Below are 19,300 nucleotides of genomic sequence, written 5' to 3' on the forward strand. Positions count from 1 at the left end.
CACAAAGGGCAGGGATCAGACCCAGGATGACATATTCATCTCTATCTCAAGCACATCCTGCTCCATAGGTTAGTTACCTGCCAGTTTTTCAGTGGTAATTCCTTAGATCACCCAGACACTCAACTTCACTGAAATCACATTGTTCCATGGGAATTTGTACCCACCTCAGATCTCCAAATTGACCCAGAAAATTGCTTTCTTTCCTACCACAAACCAGGTCAACACTTCAAATCCTGATCTTCACGGCTCCCAGGGTGAGCAGAGAGGCAAGACAGGAGTCCAAGGCCTTGGTCCAACACTCACAGAGACTCTTGTCACAAGGAATTATGTGGACTCTGCAAACAGATAAGGAAAACCAGAGAGAGCAAACGTGGGTATGCACAACCTTGACATGGCAATCGATGCTGTAGTTTACCACCAGGAGCAAGTAAATAGCTCCAGAGTTACGTGCTGCATGACAAACATTGCAGTTCTATCTGGATGACAGCCAGCAATTTGTGGCAAAGGTTAAATCTCTCTGTTCACTCAAGCTTGACATACGACAGTCATGTTACATTCCCTGTTCTCAGCGGGTTTGTGCATGAATTTAAGGTTAAGTGCATGTGTGCCTTCAGGATCACAACCTTCATTCAATATTGCATGGCCCAGCAGGCCCATAATGAATCCCCAACATGTTCAAGTGACAGCTCTCACTCGTAACATCATCCATGCAGAGCAGTGAGGTACGTGTAAATTCCTACGTTCCAGCTGGGAGTCAGAGATTTTCCAGCCACCGGAGCACGGAAGCTCCAAGGCAGGTTTCTGACAGGATGAACAGGACAATTGGTAGTTTGGATTGTTTTACAGGTAAATTGGGTCGGGCAGGAGAGGGAGGTGTGATACAGTCACTGCTCATTCAGCTACTGAGGGTGGGCTGGGAATGACAACACTTCAGCGCTGTCATTCCCTGTTACATGACCAACATTTTCTACTCACAAGAATGTAAGAGTTCCAGAGGCTCATGAAGCCTGTAAGAAAGTCCCCACCATCTTCATCCTGGACAGTTTGCAAACATGAAACTTGACCAGACTTAGCTCAGCCACTCACTCTTCTGTCTCCTCCCAATCACTGGTTTTCAAATGTACCCAAAGGTCTGAAACCCAACAATAAGCCATAACCATGGTCTGGCAATCAGATCCACATGCCCCAGGCAAGTCCTCACACCCAGGTCAGGTCCTGTCAGCCTCACTCATAGAGCTGCTGCTAATACCAGTGATTTGTCTCCAAATCCTAGGTATTTAATCTTTTTATCTACCTGTTCTATTACCAAAGATGAACTTGCTCAGTCAGGTTGGATCAAGTATTCTATCCCACAGGCAAGACAACAGGCTGGGTATGTTTTACAGAAGTTTATTGGGGGTTAATATTCATTCATCAACAGCACAGAGTATCAGATCTTCACTATTTAAGGGCTGGAAACATCAAACACAGAGACAAGCATTGCTCAGAAATAATTATGCTGTACATCAAATCTGAGTAACAGCAGCATGACCACTGATTTCTCCTGCCTGAAGAGAGAAAAGATGAGTGTCTTACTATTCCATTCCCTACAAAAATACATACAGCCATTGCATTTAACCATCTTTCTATAAACGATGCATAAATAAGAGCCAAAAGGCACAAGGAGTAAAATGCTGCTGCTTTGACCCACCTTGCTGCAGCTCCAGAGATTTCTTCCGTTCCCATTGTGTGTTAAATCACAGCACATTTAAGATACCTCCAAAACACAAAATCACACCTTGTTAGCATGTGCAGCCCTTTGCAGTCCACAGTCCCATGATTTGAGCTCTGAAATTAGGGAAATTGCAGAGAATAGAATGGCCCCTTCCACACCAGCACCCGCTCAGACCCTCGGGTCCTCCACTTCCGAAGCAGACCTGGACTTGCGCCGGCTGCTCAGGCTGCCCAGGACCGACTCCTCACTGAAGGCCCCTTCAAAGGTGGACAGGATGGACTGGCGAAACTTCTCCTTGAAATCTGGCCCCACGAAGACATACAGGATGGGGTTGATGCAGCTGTTGAAGAAAGCAAGGCTGGAAACCAAGGGGATCCCTAAGTAAAGGGCCAGTTTCATCTCATGGCTGGAAGAGTTTTTGGATATTTCCAGCAAGGAGAAGACGTGATAGGGGAAATAACAGAGGAAAAACGAGACTGTGACAGCAATGATGATTCTGTAGGGCTTTGCAGAGTTGGCCAACTGCCTTCTTTTCAGCTTGACAGCAACGACGCTGTAGCAGATGAGAATCACCATGAAGGGGATGAGGAACCCACACAGGAATCGTGTGATGATCATCGCTTTGTGCCGCATCCTCCACAGCCTCCGCGTTGCCTCGGACGTGTAGTCATCGGACAGCGCAAAATTATTGTAACAGCTGGTGACGTTCCTGGAACTGACCACAGTGTCCCGAAAGACGAGGTAAGGGGAGCTGAGCAGGAGAGCCAAGACCCACGTCCCCACTGTGATCCTGGCCGCCAGCTCCGGGCTTCTGCGGTTGTGAGACCAGACGGGAAAGGCCACAGAAACACAGCGGTCAATGCTGATGACCGTCAGGAGGAAGACACTGGCAAACATGTTGAGGAAGGCGATGGTGCTGTTCAGCTTGCACAGGAGCTTCCCAAATGGCCAGTGGAAGCCCAGGGCAGTGTAGACGATGCTGAGCGGCAGGAAAAAGGTAAAGATGAAGTCAGCAATGGCCAGGTTGAGGAACCAGATGGAATTCACCGTTTTCTTCATCTTGAAGCCTGCAATCCAGATGACGAGGCCGTTCCCTGTCACCCCCAGCAAACAGGCAATGCTGTACACCACCATGGAGAGGATGTGCATGGTCTTCTGGAGGCCAGAGTAGTAGTCATGGTCAGTGGCATTCTCAGGCTGCTCTGTGGGGCAGCTGGCAGAGAAGGGGGAAGGGGAAGAAGAGGTGCTGTCCATCACTAGCAAGCTAAGACCTGAAATGACAACAGAGCTGTTATCTACGGCTCCTATGGCTCGAGAGAGGTGAAAATCTTTGTGAGCAAATGTGCACAAAATGTGTATGAAAAGCCAGATTAAATAAATTAATTTATAATTAATATAATAAAAAAATTAATTTATGATTAATATAAAGTCCTTCTCTATAGCATGTGCAGCTGCACCTTACAGAAACAATCTCAACCAGAGAAACCAACTCCAGTTTTGCTGTTGGTGTTAGTGCTGTCACACCACCACCTCCATCGACAGCCCACAGCAGCAATCCAGCATGGGCCATCAGCAGAACCATGGAAATGCAGATCCCCCCACTGTGATGAGTCCTCTTTGAATGACCAGGGACAAATTATGACAGCAAAAGCTATCTAGACTGGCAACAATTATGTTAACAGACTGTTTCTTCACCAAGCCCCTTCCAGGCACTGTAAGAGCAGAACAACACCCAAGCTGTATCCAAGTGTAACCATTGGCCCTTTACACACCCACCACCCTCTGGTGAGCTCACCCTTCTCATCCCTCTCCTGCTGATCCCAGAACTTGCCTTGGCAGGTCCCGGCAGGACTCGCCGTGGTGCTCCTTGGCCGCTCTGCCCACACCAGGTGGTCTCGCCTCCTGGCTGACTCCCCTTCTGCTGCCCCTCTCCAGGGTGACTCACATTGCCTCGCCGCATTTTCCCATGGCTTGGGGTCACGAGGAATTTGGTAGGATCACTTATTCCCTAATCTCCTTCCTCAATTTCTGGTGTGTTGATTTAACCCCTGAAGCCCCAGAGGGTGCAGGTTCCCTGGGGCCAGTTGGCCAAGCCTACTCGCTAAGTCAGACTTGAAGAATGAAGAAAACACAGCCCCTCTCCTGCCTGCGTCACTCATCCCCCGGGCAGTCTCCCTCCCGAGCCCCTGGAAATCCCTCCGGGCATCGGGGCTGCGAAGCGGGACAGGGCCTGCTCTGCTCCCCACAACAGCGGCTCTGTGCCCAACCTGTGCCATGGCCTAGCACACTAGCTTTCCTGGAGACACGGTCTTGGCTGGGGGGCCTTGGGAGTGCGTAGGAGCGCTCCCTGCCCGGTGCAGGGTGTGAGGAGTCCCATCCTTTGGCTCACGGGGGAAGTCGCGGGACAGTGGGAACATCCCAGGGCTGGGGGAGAAGCACCTGAGGGGCACGGCAGGCAGGGCTGGAGCTGTGTGTGACATCAGAGGAGGGGTGACGGCAGAGGGGTGACAGCAGCGCGCCCCGCGCCCCTCCCGGCCCGGCCAAGGTCACCCGCGCTCCGACCGCCACGTGCGGCCGCGCCGCCAGCCCCGCCCCTGCGCGAGCCAATGGGAAGCGGGGAGGGGCAGAGCGCGGCGCTGATTGGCCCAGGCGCTTCCCGAGCGTATTCCCCGCCGCCGTTCCCGGGGCGGAGCGCGGCGCTGATTGGCCGCGGCGCCGAGGGGCGGGGCCAGGCCCGGCTATGGTAGCGCGCGGGCTCCCGCGCGGTAACGGAACCGGGATCGGGTAAGGAGCGAGCGGAGCCGAGCCGAGCCGAGCCGAGCCGAGCCGAGCCGAGCCTGGCCGGGCGGGCGGCGCGGGGGACAGCAGGGGTGGGGCACGGCACGGCACGGCACGGCATCCCGCTGCGGGTGACAGCGGGCAGGCAGCGCCGCTCCCCGCCACCCGGGGCAGGGCAGAGGGGGCGCGTCCCCGGGAGCCTCTCGGGATACAGAGGGTGCAGAACTAGGGGATGGAGCTTTGGGATTGAGGTTTGCTAGGGCTGGACTGGTGTCCACCATGAGAGGGGACATGGCGGGGTCTCATCCTGACTGGAGAATAGGAGCTCTGTTTCACCTGTGCCAAAAGCAGTGAGTGTGAGTGCTGCTGCAGTGTGTGCTGGGGGAACATGCAGGACCCCAGGCATCCTGCTCAGAGCCCGAGCACTGCGTCCTGCCCTTTTCCTCCCAGCCCTTTCTCCAGCCCAGCCCCTCTGGCAGTGAGGATTCCCATCCTGCCAGTGAGGCTCCAGGCTTGGGCCAGAGCATGGCCAAGCATCCATGCCCAGCAAGAGCAGCACGAATGGACTTTGGCAGCATAGCACAAGGAAACCATATGGGATTGCTTAATAACCGGCTCACTGCCTTTTGCCCGTCCTTGCAGGGTTAATGAGTAAAAAGATTCATTGTTTTCTACCAAGGCTGCAGCTGGGCTGTTATTCCTTCCCCAAGAGCAGCAGTGGCATTGACTGGGCCAGAGGGCTCCTGCTAGGCCTGGGCACCACCCATGCAATGGAGACAAGCAGAGGCAGAGCTGCTGCCTCTCGGGGCCTCTCAGCTCCACAAGATGCTTCAGTCAGGGTTTGGGGCAGGACTCTGACCTGCTGGGGGTTTGCCCAAGGGAAAGCAGCCAAGGTTTAAACGTGCTGGGCATCACAATGTGCATTAGAATTGAGATCTGTGGGTATGAGCACTTCACCGCCCTTGGAATTAAACATTGGGCACTGCCAAGCTGGGCAGGAGGAGCAAAGGGAGGGGTGGTGATGGGAGACTATCAGAAATTATCAAAGCACTGTAATTAACAAACTGATCTTAAGTCAGCAGGGGAAGCCTGACAGTTGTGTGTGTTTTCCTCACCCCATGGCTGGTCCCTCTGTGTTCTCGGGGAATATATGGGGTGGCAGCAGGCAGCACTCAGGGAAGTGTGGAGACACCAGCTCTGCTGCCATCTCACAGACTCCTCTCTCCCCTGGCAGGTGACTCAGACCCAGCAGCAGCACCATGGCGAACTCAACACAGAGCCTCCCCACTGCCGAGATCTGGGCCTCCCATAACAAGATGGTGCTGGAGCCGCTTGAAACCAATGACCCAGAGGTGAGAGCCCCTTCCTGGCTCCTGTCCAGCTGCTTTGTCCATAACCCAGCCAGCCATGGGGATGCTGACCTCCTCGAGCCAAGGACATGGCAGGGTCCAAGGCTGAGCTGCTGGAACCCATCCAACCTCTGTGCCCTCTGTGAGACTGGCTGGGATCAGCTGTACCAAGAAAGGATCTCATCTCCCTTCTGCAGCACCTTCCCAGGCCCCTCTCCAAGCCCTGTCTCCTCAGAATGTGCATACCCTGTGGTGGAGCATCTACATCTCCATGCAGAGATGGCGTGGATGAAGCTGTTTCTCTCCTCTCTCAAAGGTGCACAGCATCATCAAGAAGGAGAAGCAGCGGCAGAAGCTGGGACTGGAGTTAATCGCGTCGGAGAACTTTGCGAGCCGAGCGGTCCTGGAGGCCCTGGGATCCTGCATGAACAACAAATACTCCGAGGGTTACCCAGGACAGAGGTATGGGGCTGGGGCAGAGTCCCACCAACCCAAACCTTTGCAGGGTGTGGGAGGAACCACCCACCCTGCCAGGCCTCACCTCTGAAAGAAGTGATGTCTTTATGCTTGCAGCCAAGCTCTTCCAGGACAGGATCCAACCTTCTCGGCTTCTGTCCTTGGCCACATGTGGCACAGTCTCAGCAGGGTCACATCTGCTGTGGCTGCTACAAACAGAGCATCGCCCCAGTTTCTCCCCAGATTGGTCACAGGGACCATTCTGAGTAATGAGTTTGGTTTTACCCCTGTCCTGTCCTGTACTGCAGGTACTACGGCGGGACGGAGTTTGTGGATGAGCTGGAAAGGCTGTGCCAGAAGCGAGCCCTGCAGGCCTACCGGCTCGACCCCCAGAAGTGGGGTGTCAACGTCCAGCCCTACTCAGGTATTGGGGTGCTCTGGAGAGTGAGGACAGTTTCCCAGGCCTCTGTGTGCCCCAGCATTCATAACCAGCCCAGTGCACTCTCTCTGCAGGGTCACCTGCAAACTTTGCTGTGTACACAGCCCTGGTGGAGCCCCACGGCAGGATCATGGGGCTGGACCTGCCCGATGGTGGCCACCTCACCCATGGGTTCATGACAGACAAGAAGAAGATCTCTGCCACCTCTGTCTTCTTTGAGTCCATGCCATACAAGGTACAGAGAGCTGCTCCAGCCAGAGCCAGGAAACAGTTATCCTAAGTGTTGGTGCCTCCTAAAGTTAAAACTGCCAGCATCAGGCCCCCAGCAGCCCCTCCTGCAGGACAGTACTGCAGCTCATCTTCACCAAGGTGGCTGAACCTCCTCTTCCTCTCCCAGGTCAACCCCAAAACCGGTTACATCGACTATGACCGGCTGGAGGAGAACGCTCGGCTCTTCCACCCCAAGCTGATCATAGCAGGTAAGGATCACACCTGCACTGACCTCCCTGGTCCTACACCTTGGGTGGGGTGACTCCCTGAAGCCAGCAGCACCCCTGTAAGCCCATGAATGCTGCAGTGCCAGGAGGAAACCTCCAACACAACCACCCTGGAAGGAGCTTGTGTGCTGTCCACACTGCAAGCGTGGTCCTGGGGCTGTCCCAGGGTCCTGGTGCATCTGCTCCTGTCCCCTCCTCATCACCTCTGCCTGCAGGTGTCAGCTGCTACTCACGGAACCTGGACTACGCCCGCATGCGGAAGATCGCCGATGACAACGGGGCTTATCTGATGGCTGACATGGCCCACATCAGCGGGCTGGTGGCTGCCGGCGTGGTGCCCTCGCCCTTCGACCACTGCGACATCGTCTCCACCACCACCCACAAGACCCTGCGGGGCTGCAGGGCAGGAATGATCTTCTACCGCAAAGGTGCCTGACCTGGCTGGGGTGTCGGGAGAAATGCTGCAAGTTAATTTTCCTTCCTGCTGTAACTGGGAAGGAGGGAGAGCAGAAAGATCATGGGAGCATCTGGTTAACCCTGGCTGAGATTTGAAGATGAACAACCACCTGCTCTGAGCAGGTCACCATTCCTGCTCTGAGTGGCCGTGGGGTGAAAGCAGCTTGTGGGAGAAGGGTCGCCATGCTGCCTTGTGACCATGTCCTCCCTCTCCTGCAGGCACCCGCAGTGTGGACCCCAAGACAGGCAAGGAGACCCTCTACAACCTGGAGAGCCTCATCAACCAGGCAGTGTTCCCGGGGCTGCAGGGAGGCCCACACAACCACGCCATTGCAGGTACACAGCCAGACTGGCTGCCAGCTCCAGCCTGGCAGAGGGAGCCAGCAAAGGTATCCTGGCAGGGCTCTGACTCACAGCAACAGCATGGGAGGATCTATCTGCCCTACAGGGCTCACAGCCTGGGGATACTGTGGCAAAAGGCAGCTGGTTGATCCAGCATTGCCCAAGGAGTGACCAAGCCTGTCTTATCCTGTGTTTTGGCTCGTGGTGATGCCACCAGCCTGGTTAGGGGAAAGGAAGGAACAGTCCATTAGTTTGTTCAGCTCCAGGATGGCTTCTGCTGGCAGTGCCATGCATCTCCAGCTCTGCTGGTGGGAGATCCCCAAAACTGACCCTGGCCTACCTCCCTCCCCAGGGATCGCCGTGGCACTGCATCAGGCCATGACACCCGAGTTCAAGGCTTACCAGCAGCAGGTGGTGGCCAACTGCAAGGCGCTGTCGGCAGCGCTGATGGAGATGGGCTACGACATCGTCACAGGTGAGGACAGGTCTTGGTGCTGGGATGGGGCTGACCCTGGGGTCTGACCAGGGCAGCACTTCATGGACACTGTGAAATTCCTCAGCTTTGGTTAAATCTTAGGTCTTCTTTTACTGAAGTTTCCTGTTGGAGCAGCATTTCCCTAATCCCACATCCCCACCAAACCGCTCTCTTTGCAGGGGGCTCTGACAACCACCTGATCCTCCTGGACCTGCGCAGCAGAGGCACGGATGGCGGCCGGGCTGAGCGGGTGCTGGAGCTCTGCTCCATCGCCTGCAACAAGAATACATGTCCTGGTGAGGGATCCCACAAGCTCTGCCACTCCCAGCTCTTGGTCCATGCTGGGAGCCAGGCTGACATCCCACACATGGTGGCTTTGGTGCCAGGTTTGGTCACATGTGGCTCGTTATGGTGCAGGTGATGTCAGTGCCCTGCGCCCCAGCGGGCTCCGCTTCGGGACACCAGCTCTCACCTCCCGCGGCTTCCGGCAGGACGACTTCCGCAAGGTGGCCCAGTACATCCACAGGGGTGAGCCATCCTCCCTGCACATCTGGATGTGGGAGAGGACATCTGGCCGCAGCTGGCACCAGCCAAACTCTCCCCACTGCACAGGCAGTGGGCTGAAAGCCTGTCCCTTGCAGTTTTCCCCCAGGTGTCCTCAGGGGTTCCACACTGGTTTCCCAGGGCTATAAGTCCCTCAGATGGGAGGGAGGAAGGGAACAGGGCTGTGTCCCAGGGAGCAGCAGGGCTGGGAGAGCTGTGGGATGCAGCAGCTGCAAGGGCTGACCAAGGTATCTCCCATCCTGGCAGGGATCGAGCTGGCATTGCGTGTGCAGAAGGACATGAGCCCCAAGGCCACGCTGAAGGAATTCAAGGAGAAACTGGAGGAACCAAAATACCATGGGGAGCTGAAGGCACTGAAGGAAGAGGTAGAAGCCTTTGCAGCCACCTTCCCGCTGCCAGGGCTGCCTGTCCTGTAAGGGAACACACCCAGCCCTGCTCCCGGAGCCACAGGAGTACTCAGGATCATGGAATGCTCACATCCCCAGCCTGAGACCAACACCCCAGTGCCTTCTCCCAGCCTGCTGGAAGTGCAGCAGCAGCTCCTCCTCTGGCTCTTACTCCCCTCTCCCCTCCCATGTGGGGCACAGAGCCCCCCTGAGTACAACCCCCATGGGGACACCAGCCTTTCACCACTGCATCACCACTGGGATCAAGCACCAGGTCACCCTCACCTCATGGCCAGGTGCCATCCAGCTCCTGATGGAGCAGCAGAGATTTAGGCTGGTCTGTCCACATTCCCTGGACACCCTGCCTGTGACAACAGGAGGGACAAGGGGTCTAGCTGCACAAGAGACCTCACAGCCACTAAAAGTCCCCCTTTAGTGGGATTCCCCCTCATTCTATGTGCCTTGCCACCTCCACAGGCTATGACAAGGCCAAGCCTTGTCCCAAGCATCCCTCCTGGGATCACCATCCCATCCTAAGCAGAGCCTCCAGTATTTTCTCAGACCCCCTTGGCACAAAGCTTAGGTTGAACCATTTTTTAATAAGCACGGTAAAATTAAGAATTTAACCACAACGTATGACAAGAATTATAAGCTTTAAAAAATACGACCAATTTTTTTTCTTTTTTTTTTGTATTTCAAAAATATCTGAACCCAAATAAATATTTTTTTTTTTAAAAGTACATTTCTGACTAGTCATTTGGTGTTAACATCTGTTAAACTCTTGTGCAGTAACACTTACAGCACGACACTAAGACATGCTTCTTGGATTTCTCCCCGTCACACTCGCCCTAACTACTGACGCAAGCATTCGGCACGCACAGGCACACACACGGAACTCAACATGCAGGAATAGGATACAGTGCTTTTAAAATAAGATGAGAATTCATCACAGCCTCCTGGCAGCCCTAAGCCCAGCCCCATCCCCATGCCGGTGGCTGTGCCACCAGCAGGACCGGGTACCCTGCTTCTGCCTTCCAGTTACATCCGTCTCGGGGAGCAGTGGGTGGGGGGTTTGTAGCCCCTCCAACATCGGGGTGCAGTTTGGTGCTCTGACTTTGTGCTCTGGGGCAGGTGTTCTCCTGCAGCCTGGGTAGCTCCCTGAATTCACTCACACCCTGTTACAGGAGCCTTCTCACTGTGCTGCTACAAGCCCCAGGTTCTGCCCAGCTCCTGGAATCTGCAGCATGGGCTGTCACCATCAGACCAGGGGGTTCAGGACCCTCATGCTCAATAAAACCCAAAGAACTGCCCTGGGGGTACAGAGCCATCAGCTCCCACCCTGGAGTGCCTCTGCCACCCTCCCACCACGGTGAATATTGCTAGAGTATAGGCAGCTCCTCCCTGCCGAGGCAAGGCAGCTGTGGAGCTGCTCAGAAGTGATTGCTATCAGATGAAAGGAAATCTGAGCACTGTTCTCTGAGAAATTAAACCTGTGTAGGGTTAAGATCACCTACAGCTATGGCTGACCCTCCTGGGGTGGGAGCTGGAAGCAGCACGTTAGTGGAGAGCAGAGCAGGGGCTAGCAGCTGGGAAGAGGAGGAGTGGGAAACAGGAGCCCTCCCTCCTGGCCAGGGGAGACTTCTGCTCTGATGAATTCTCGGTCAGGTTGGACACCTCCTCTCTCCCTGGCAGTGAGGAGAGAGCCAGCGTGGCTGTGCAGGAGCGGGGACATGCTGGGCTGGGCTGGCAGCACTCACAGAAGCAGGAGACAGCCATGCAGGTCACTGCTGGCTCTGGCAGCTGAAAGGCTGGTGAAGATGGCACTACCACTGCCAGGAACCCACCCTGCTCCTGGTGGAAGGATGGCTCAGGCAAGACGATGACAGACGTGCCAGAACTCATGGCAGGAGCTATCAGTGCAAAGGTTGTGGCTTGCTGTCTGTGAATATCAGAAACTGGTGAGGTACCACACCAGAGATGGGGAAAAGTCCTAAAGTGCCAATACAGGGATCTGAACTGTACAGGAGAAGAACAGAGACAGAGAAATTACAGAAGAAAGAGGAATTCAGCTCCCAAACACCAGCTGTGCTCGGAATCCCCCCAGTTTCTGCCATCACAAGCAGAGAGGGCAGGTTGGGCTCCCAATGCACCGAGGTGCCACAGCCCGGTGTTAACTCCCCTTTTCCCAGTCCATGTTCAGAGGTTACACTGCTGAGAGGAGGACAAGCACTCCAGGGCGTGTTTCTCCACAGTTCCCAGTTGCAGATAATCCCAGAGCTCCCGTTGGAAATCGGGTGATGTTCCAGCCAAGCCCCCGGGGCATCCTCCTAATCAGAGCTGCTTTGTGGCAGGAGGTGAAGCAGGTCAGACAGGTGGTAGTGCAAGTATTGCTCAACACGGCCTTAAATATCAGATACTACGGGTTGGACAGAGGGAGCAAGAAGTGAGTTATTTATCAATTTATGAGCACAGCTTAACACCACAGGTTGAGACCACTGTGACTACGATGAGCCACCACTAATCATCTCTCCCACTCTGCGCTGGAGGAAGACATGAGTGAGTCAGCAGGAAAAAAGTCTGTCCCTCCCTCCCTCCTCAAACCCAAACAGCATTAGGTTGTTCTCCAGCAGGAAATAAGCTCCTGTTTTGAGCACTGCGCCAGAGCAGGACGATGGGAGCTTTGATCTGCTCCCAGGTGTCACCTGCATTACTCATTTACTGAGATGCCTCTTCCCCCAGGGAATCTCACCTCAGCTTTAGTGTGGAAGTTTGGGTGTGCATGAATCAACCAGGGGGCACGCTGAATCACTTCAAGAAGCAGCCAGTTTGATGGACACAGAGGCCTTTCACCAGCAGACTCAGTTCACGTGAGACAGGAGGGCACAGGTAGGACAAGAAAAGGCTTTAAACATGCTGTAAAGGTGAGCAGCCCCAGAGACACACTGCTCACCTTCAGCAAAGGCCACACCACACTGCTTCCAACCACAACCTGAAAACACCATCACAAGCAACCCCTGACCCAGGAAATCCCTCTGGAGAGTACTTCAAGGCCAAATAACCAGGTGGCATGATCCTGAGGCACAGATGCTGGTGCAAAATGACAGCCTACACAAGGAGCCTCCCTGCCTCCAGGACATGGTTTCAGAGCAGTGCAGGTCTCACAGCAAGTCTCAGTGGGGTCTGAGCCACGTTGGGGAACCCCAGGCTGTACACAGAAACGTCCCAGGCTCAGAAGGAAGATCACATTCATCTCCAAAGCTGCCTCACATCACCACCATGAACAGAATTAAAAAAAAAACCCAACAAACCAAAGAACAGATCAGCTCTTGCGTGATCTCAGCTGTTCTCACCTCATAAATCAGCATTAAAAAGAATTAAAACCAAGATTATCTTTCCTAGCAAGAATTTCCTTACTTAGAAGTGCCACGGGAGCTGCTGCTGCCACATGGCACTGGGCAGAGCAGCCCGGGCCCAGCATCACCTAGAGGACTCCAGAAGGAAGTGCTGCGCCTGGGCACAAAGCTTTCGGCACTGACAGGAACAATCTGGGAGTGTCACCATGTCGGTGGTACACCCTTTATGGCACAGAAGCTTTGAAAGGAAAAGATCTCAGTACCCAGGCTCAGAGAGCAGCAGTTCTGTCCCATCCAGAGCCACCCAGGAGCCCCGGGAGAGGTAGTCCAGATGTGACAATGGCTCAGCCAGGAGCAGCACGCAGCAACGCTGGCCCTGTTTTACCACAAAGCACAAACGCCAACTCCCCAACAACATAAAAAAAGGTAAAATAAAATAAACTATTATGGATACAACACGGAATCCAGTACATTCATCCCTGATCTCCCCTGAGCACTCATACCTCACCAGCCAGGCAGCCTGTGGTAACAGCCTGCTGTGTCACAGCGTAGATCCAGCTGAATCGCATAGTTTTCCCATCACAAAAAGCACCTAGAAATGAGGGTTCTCACCCACCTTCAGTTCCCTTGTCCTTAAAAAGCCACCCCTGACCTTACACACTTTGTGGATTCCCAGTCTCCCTCCAGCCTGCTCGGAGGCTGCCCAGCAAATCGGACGTGACAAATGAACAAGGCACAGTGCTCTACATTCACAGCGGTGGCGCCTCGGGGCTCGTTAGGGAGTGCTTCAACCTTCCTGATTTTAACAAAGCTGGGAGAAACTGGCAAACCCCTTCTGGAAGGAAGCACATGTGCCTCCACTGTGATCCCACTCACCCAGGGACAACCTGTCCTGAGAAGTGCCAGGGAACTGAGAAAGTGCAGGAAGGAACACTGTCCACCGTGGCTGTGCACAGACCTGCAAGCTGCCACCCTGCCAGGGGGCTGTGAGCTACACTCATATGACATACCAGTGCATTAGAAAGCTTCACATGGCCTTAACACCTCCCCTCTGATCACAGCCCTGGCTCAACAGAAGGGACCGACAGTGCTCAGGGCTCTGGCAGAAGCAGAGCACTGTGTTATTTGGGGGGCTGCACACTACTCGGTATTGATCCCCAGGAGAGCCCACCTCCCTCCCTGCCATAACCCACCCTGGGATGCTGCCATGATCCACTTTAAAAGTAAACAGTGCCCCTTTTAACATTTACAGAGTGCCTGATGGTTTATGCGATGGAACATCTACGTTTTTGGCCACAGGGAACACCCAGAAATCCTCTCCTGCAGCCCCGGATTTGTGCGGAGCAGAGACACGAACACCTCAGCCCCCTCCCGATGTGTGAGAGCTACTGCAGACAGCGGCAATGTCAAGCACGGATGAGCTCTGTCAGACTCCAAGCACACAGGCACACAGCCTGTGCAAGGCTAGATTTTGTACAAAAAGCTGGGAACATAGTCAAATCTGAGCAGGGGGTTCCCCCCCTGCCCCGGTTCCTGAATGTAGTGCAGCTTCAGCAGCTCAGCCAAGTACTGCACGATTTTGATATCTTCATTGGCAAGGCCCAGTTGAAGCTTTAGGAAGTTCATCCTGCGATTCACAACGGATTCCTCCGATTCCCTTTCGCTGATGGGAAGGTGCAAATGATGGCAGAAGGTGAAGAGGAAGGCTTTAGAACACAGCTGGGTGAGGATGCTTTGGACGTGCATGTAGTAGGTGCTGCCGCGCTTGATCTGTGTGCGGTGGTCGGCCAGCCGGGCCACCACGGTGCCCTTGTAGAGGGGACAGCGCAGGGTCTTGCTGTCGGCGTCCAGGATGCTCAGGTAGCGGCTGTACCGACTCAGGGCGTGCAGCACGTTCACCCCAGCAGGGGAAACAGTCCTGGAACAGCAAGAGAGAGGTCACAGTTGGAGGGGAGCTGATAATTAAGCAGCAGGCTGTGTCCGTGCCCTGTGTTCTGTGTACTTTCCTTCTAGCTGATGAGCTGGTGCAAGACCTCTGTGAGTGAATAAAGTCTAGCATGGAGGAGAGGGGGAAAACAGGCTCTCCAGCCTGCCAGATCCCAAGGAAACCTTGATTCCCTGCATCCCCACACGCCCTGATCTGCACTGTGTGTGCTACAGCATGAACCACCACACTTCAGCTCAGCTTTCTCACTCAGTGACATGGAAGGGGAGTGATAGGACATTTTTGGTGAACAGACACATCCTGCAGCAGCTGGAAGCTTCTAGATGTGACTCAGAAACCCAAAGCAGTCCCCCCTTGCCAAGTTGCCCCTCCACAGTCGCCCCAAATCGCTTTGGGAGGGAGCTGCTCTGAGGTGGTCGAAGCCCTGAGTGGAGCAGGACCTTCTGCACTTCCTAAAAGAGAAAACCATCCCTAATCCACAGCATTCTCTGACTGAGCCTGGCTATTTGTCACTCAGGTGCAAACCTACAGCATGCTCACAACAATACAATTACCCACCAAGCTTACCCTAATGTTATTTAAATGCAAATTATGAGCCTACGCAAACCCTTCAGCTCCTCCATTCTTTGTGGTGACAGTTGCTGGGCTGAGATACAGCTCCCAGCCTCTAACAGGGAGCTCCAACTGGTGTAGGGGCTGTCCCTGTGCCCAGGCAGTACCTGGCCTTAGGAGATGCAGGATCCTTACTGGAATAAGTAATTTAGTCTCTAAGTTCCTTCCCAGAGCCTTCATACAAATGGTTTGTGGAGAGCACCCACATTAAACTCAACATTTAATTAAAATTCCACGGGGGAGAACTGAAATGACTGACACATGTTACAGGCAGTTCTTAAATAAAGATTTCTGTTTATAAAAATTGCATCTAACCACAAACATTGCACAACGAGTAAACACTTGGGGCTTTTAAAAACCTCACTGACAGACAGAAAGCTTGTGAGCAGCTGGCAGAGCTGTCATCCTGCCTCATAAGCATAGCAATGAGAGCAAACTCACAGTTTTGGATAATTTCAACATCCACATTCCCCAGCAGTACAATACTCTGCAGCCCAGAAAGCAGGTTTCTGTGTTTTAATTTTCCTGCTGTTTACAAACACTCCCGCAGGAGCTATTCCAGCTTGGCTCTGAGCTCTGAGCTGCCACTCTGACTCATGTTTTCCACATTGGTGACAGCAGTGGTCATTCCCTGCCATACCTGCACCTAAAGCATGGAACACATCCTGGAACACACAAAAAAATCCTTTTCATAACATCAACAAGGGCAGGGCCGAAATCTTGAGCTGAGCAAACGCTCTTTACTAATATGAGCTGTGAAGCCGCATTTCAGGACTGGGTGTAGGGAAGGGGCACTTGTTTTTGGGATAGTCCTCACCCTAAGCAGAGGTTTCCTACAATCCCAACACTCACCTGCACAGCTCCAGGGGCCTTTTTACCTCACCAGCACAGCCCAAGATGCTGCACTCCAGTTCTGACCTACAGATCATATCAGCTCTTCAACAGGCTCCACAAAGAAAAGCCCACCCCCCCGCACAGCACCATTTAAACCCTAAAACTGCAGCTAGAAATGTGAGAAGAGTTCCAGCAAGAACAGCAGAGCACCCAAGGGACTCCAGCAAGACTTGTATCGGATCATCCAGGAACTGAGCAGGACTTGGGGTGTTTGTTCTCTGCTTTGCCAGGCAAAGACCTAAACCAGAAGGAAACCTCCTGGCCAAGTAACTCACCTGAGGCAGGCAGCAACTAGCCAGCAGATGTTTTAAATATTAATTCGCAAGTGAGGCTGGATACAAAGAGATCTACCCCTCTTCCAAAATAAATTCCACAAACAGAAATTCATGGCAGCTGTGTTGGTAATTAAGCTCCCTGCACACCCATTGCTCTCTGAGATGAAGTTCTTACCACACACCTCGACCCTATTAAAGCAAACAGATCCTTGGATTTACCTCTGGAGTCCGATCAACTTCCACTTCTGGAAATCCACCAAGTGCAGAGGGGACGTGACCCAGTGCTTCACGGGCTTGGCATACACACCGCAGTTGGGCACAAAGATGGAGAGTGCCGTCACGAGCCTCTTGACCATGGCCTCGTCCTCCCCCAGCACGACCAGGGTCCTCCCGCTGAGCAGGGAGTAGATGGCAGGGTGGGCAAAGGGGTACTGGCGGATGAACCGCAGTGCATTCTGCCCAGCCCTCTTTCTGTGCCTTTCTCCAGCCGGGCAGGCCAGGTGGGCGGGAGAGGGGGTCCTGTCGGAGCACGTGGAGGCGGCGCTGCTGATGTAGCTTGTGGAGTCCGAGCACTCGTCCAGGCTGCTCTTACTGACCTCCCTGCTGCCCGTCAGGTAGCGTGAGTCGAGCTCGTAGGGCAGGAGCCCCCCCGAGAGGCCATCGTGGGAGGGGAAGCCCCCGCGCAGCCCCTGCTCGGCCGGCCGGTACGGCTGCGGGGGAATTCGCACCACCCCGTCCTCCTCGCACGGCTTCTGCCCCAGCTCAGGCAGAGGCTCCAGGAAGTTGGGACTCTCCTTCCCGATACAACAGGCAGCATCCACCTGCACTAAGCTCTCCTGTTTTGAGATGTCGTCCTGCCCATCGTCGATGCCCGGGTTCGGTCTGGGGGTGAAGTGAAGGCCTCCCTCGCTGTTGTCCATGTAGGGTTCCTCGTTAATGGCACTTGGGTAGCTCGCTTTGAAATCCTCTGGGATTAGGGACTCGGAGGGACACGTGCTGAGCACCTCGATGCTGTCCTCGCTGACCGTGCGCCGGCTGCCCACCTTGCTCCGGCCCACCTGGGGGCTGGGAATGACAGGCAGGCTGGCCTGGCTCTCTGATTTCGTCAGCCCAGATCCTGACTTCTCCGTTCCCAGCACCTCGATGCTCTCCCCGCTACTGATGCTGCCTTTGATATCTGCATCCAGATAGTCCAGGTTCTCCTGATGCTCGGACATCACGGACTCAGACATTTTGGGTTCTTCAGAGTCCTCCATTTCCTGCTCCATCTTGATGGGCACACATTCCACGCTGGACTTGTAGGAGCCCAGGCTGATGACCACTTTAGGAGTAAGGGACTCTTCTGAACACTTTTCATCCATGGCATCTTGGCCGAGCCCCTGGCAACCTCTGTACTGTTTCACAGGAGGTTTTTCATCCAGAAAAGACACATCCTCAAAGAGGAAGTTGGTGACACTCTGCTGCTTTAGGAGAGCTCGGCTGATCTGCTCTGTCAGGAGGTAACACACATCACCTCGAAAAGTCCTCTCGATATGGTGCAACTGGTCAAGGGTCTGGGTGAAAAAATAAACGTCGCAGAGTTCCTCCAGTGTCTTTAGCTTCTTGTCAAAGCACTTTGCAGACTTGGCTTTGATGAGTTTGGGGGTGTAGGACGGCACATGAGTGTAAAGGTGAGTTTCACCAGGGTCAGTGAGGTCCGAGGCAGCTGGGTCCTGATCGCCACCCACATCAACCCGGTCCAGGGCACTCTCTGGCTCGTAGGGGTGGAATTCAGACTCCTTCAGCTTCCTGTAGGGATATGACCGGATTTGCCTCAGTAGGTCTTGGTGCTCGATGATTGACTTTTCCACGCTGGCCAGCTCGTTGGCCTTCTCAATGGCCTGTGTTGTGTAATACCCCTTGTCATTGGCTTTCTTCTGCTGCTCAGTCTCGTTGTGCAGGACAGTCCTGGTGTAGTCAAGATCTTTCAGTTTCTTTTCCAGCTCGTTGGCAAAAGCTTTCCGGTTCCCCGTCTTCAGGCATTCGGAAGCTTTGGAGAACTCGGCGGAGAGTTCCTGAAACTGCTGCATGATTTTGTGCTCATCAGCAGAAATGTAGGCCATGCAGAAGGGCCTCACAAAGCCCCTGGCTTCCAGGTCATACAGGGTCAAGTGGTGCACGTAGGCAAAAGCCCCTTCCTTGGAGTCTCCCAGCACCACCTTGGAGTCCTCCACAAAGTTCAGCTTGGGGTAGGCAGAGCCGGGAGGGTGCCCCACGAAGGATGCCTGGTAATCCACAGACATGATCCGCAGGGAAAAATAATTGAGATCGAAGGTGCCCGACACTTTGGCGTCATCGGGGATGGTCAGCAGGGGCTGGGGCCCCACTTGCTCCGAGAACTCGGAGATGAGGATGAAGTCCCGGGTGAACTTGGAGCCGGCGACCTTGGCCCAGGGGTTGGCGCCGTGGCCGGAGAAGGGGAACAGCGGCACCGAGTACTCCTCGGGCAGGGGCGGCTCGCGGTACAGATCATCCTCCAGCTCCTCCTCCCTGGTGAAGGCCACCACGTCAGGGGCGCTGATCATATTTCCCGCAGGACGGGACCGACATGGAGCAGCGACGCGCCCCCTGTCCCCCCGCCACCGCCGGGCCCCGCGGGAGGCGCCAGCGCAGCCCCGGGCCGGCCCCGCCGCAGCCGCAGCCCCGCGTCCCCCTCACGCCGCCGCCATGGCCGGAGCCGCCGCCTCCTCACGGCCCCGCAGCCATCTTGCAGTCACATGACGTGC

The 19,300-nt window shown here is 54.6% G+C and overlaps 3 protein-coding genes across 4 annotated transcripts; 1 reads left to right on the forward strand and 2 right to left on the reverse strand.

Annotated features, from left to right (window-relative positions):
- Window positions 1–1,373: 1,373 nt before the first annotated feature.
- LOC146430610 (chemerin-like receptor 1) lies at window positions 1,374–6,208 on the reverse strand. The gene is made up of 2 exons (XM_085074415.1): window positions 6,088–6,208; window positions 1,374–2,985 (listed from the first exon to the last, which is right to left on the reverse strand). The coding sequence occupies exon 2, from the start codon at window positions 2,966–2,968 to the stop codon at window positions 1,883–1,885; it is 1,086 nt and encodes a 361-aa protein (XP_084930541.1). The 5' UTR covers window positions 2,969–2,985; window positions 6,088–6,208; the 3' UTR covers window positions 1,374–1,882.
- On the forward strand, window positions 4,395–10,187 carry SHMT1 (serine hydroxymethyltransferase 1). 2 transcript variants are annotated; one of them, XM_085074405.1, is made up of 12 exons: window positions 4,395–4,498; window positions 5,727–5,844; window positions 6,158–6,303; window positions 6,606–6,721; window positions 6,811–6,971; window positions 7,134–7,215; window positions 7,449–7,661; window positions 7,909–8,025; window positions 8,384–8,506; window positions 8,686–8,802; window positions 8,924–9,034; window positions 9,317–10,187. In XM_085074405.1, exons 2-12 carry the CDS (start codon window positions 5,752–5,754, stop codon window positions 9,484–9,486), a joined length of 1,449 nt encoding a protein of 482 aa, XP_084930531.1. In that variant the 5' UTR covers window positions 4,395–4,498; window positions 5,727–5,751; the 3' UTR covers window positions 9,487–10,187. The 2 variants fall into 2 exon arrangements, with proteins under 2 accessions (XP_084930531.1, XP_084930532.1); XM_085074406.1 differs by lacking the exon at window positions 4,395–4,498 and adding an exon at window positions 4,612–4,848.
- Window positions 10,036–19,243, reverse strand: SMCR8 (SMCR8-C9orf72 complex subunit). Its single transcript, XM_085074404.1, has 2 exons — window positions 16,755–19,243; window positions 10,036–14,727 (listed from the first exon to the last, which is right to left on the reverse strand). Exons 1-2 carry the CDS (start codon window positions 19,097–19,099, stop codon window positions 14,274–14,276), a joined length of 2,799 nt encoding a protein of 932 aa, XP_084930530.1. The 5' UTR covers window positions 19,100–19,243; the 3' UTR covers window positions 10,036–14,273.
- Between the last annotated feature and the right edge of the window lie 57 nt (window positions 19,244–19,300).

Source organism: Lichenostomus cassidix, chromosome 14 (assembly GCF_008360975.1).
Source record: "Lichenostomus cassidix isolate B80296 chromosome 14, HeHo_3.0, whole genome shotgun sequence".
Taxonomy (NCBI): domain Eukaryota; kingdom Metazoa; phylum Chordata; class Aves; order Passeriformes; family Meliphagidae; genus Lichenostomus; species Lichenostomus cassidix.

Excerpts from the sequence above, each read along its gene's own strand:
- LOC146430610 (XM_085074415.1), bottom strand. The coding sequence starts at position 2,968 with ATGGACAGCACCTCTTCTTCCCCTTCCCCCTTCTCTGCCAGCTGCCCC.
- SHMT1 (XM_085074405.1), top strand. The coding sequence starts at position 5,752 with ATGGCGAACTCAACACAGAGCCTCCCCACTGCCGAGATCTGGGCCTCC. Across the intron at positions 6,722-6,810 it reads CAACGTCCAGCCCTACTCAG|GGTCACCTGCAAACTTTGCT; the intron begins GTATTGGGGTGC and ends CTCTCTCTGCAG. Across the intron at positions 8,507-8,685 it reads GGGCTACGACATCGTCACAG|GGGGCTCTGACAACCACCTG; the intron begins GTGAGGACAGGT and ends CTCTCTTTGCAG.
- SMCR8 (XM_085074404.1), bottom strand. The coding sequence starts at position 19,099 with ATGATCAGCGCCCCTGACGTGGTGGCCTTCACCAGGGAGGAGGAGCTG. Across the intron at positions 14,728-16,754 it reads AAGTTGATCGGACTCCAGAG|GACTGTTTCCCCTGCTGGGG; the intron begins GTAAATCCAAGG and ends TTGCTGTTCCAG.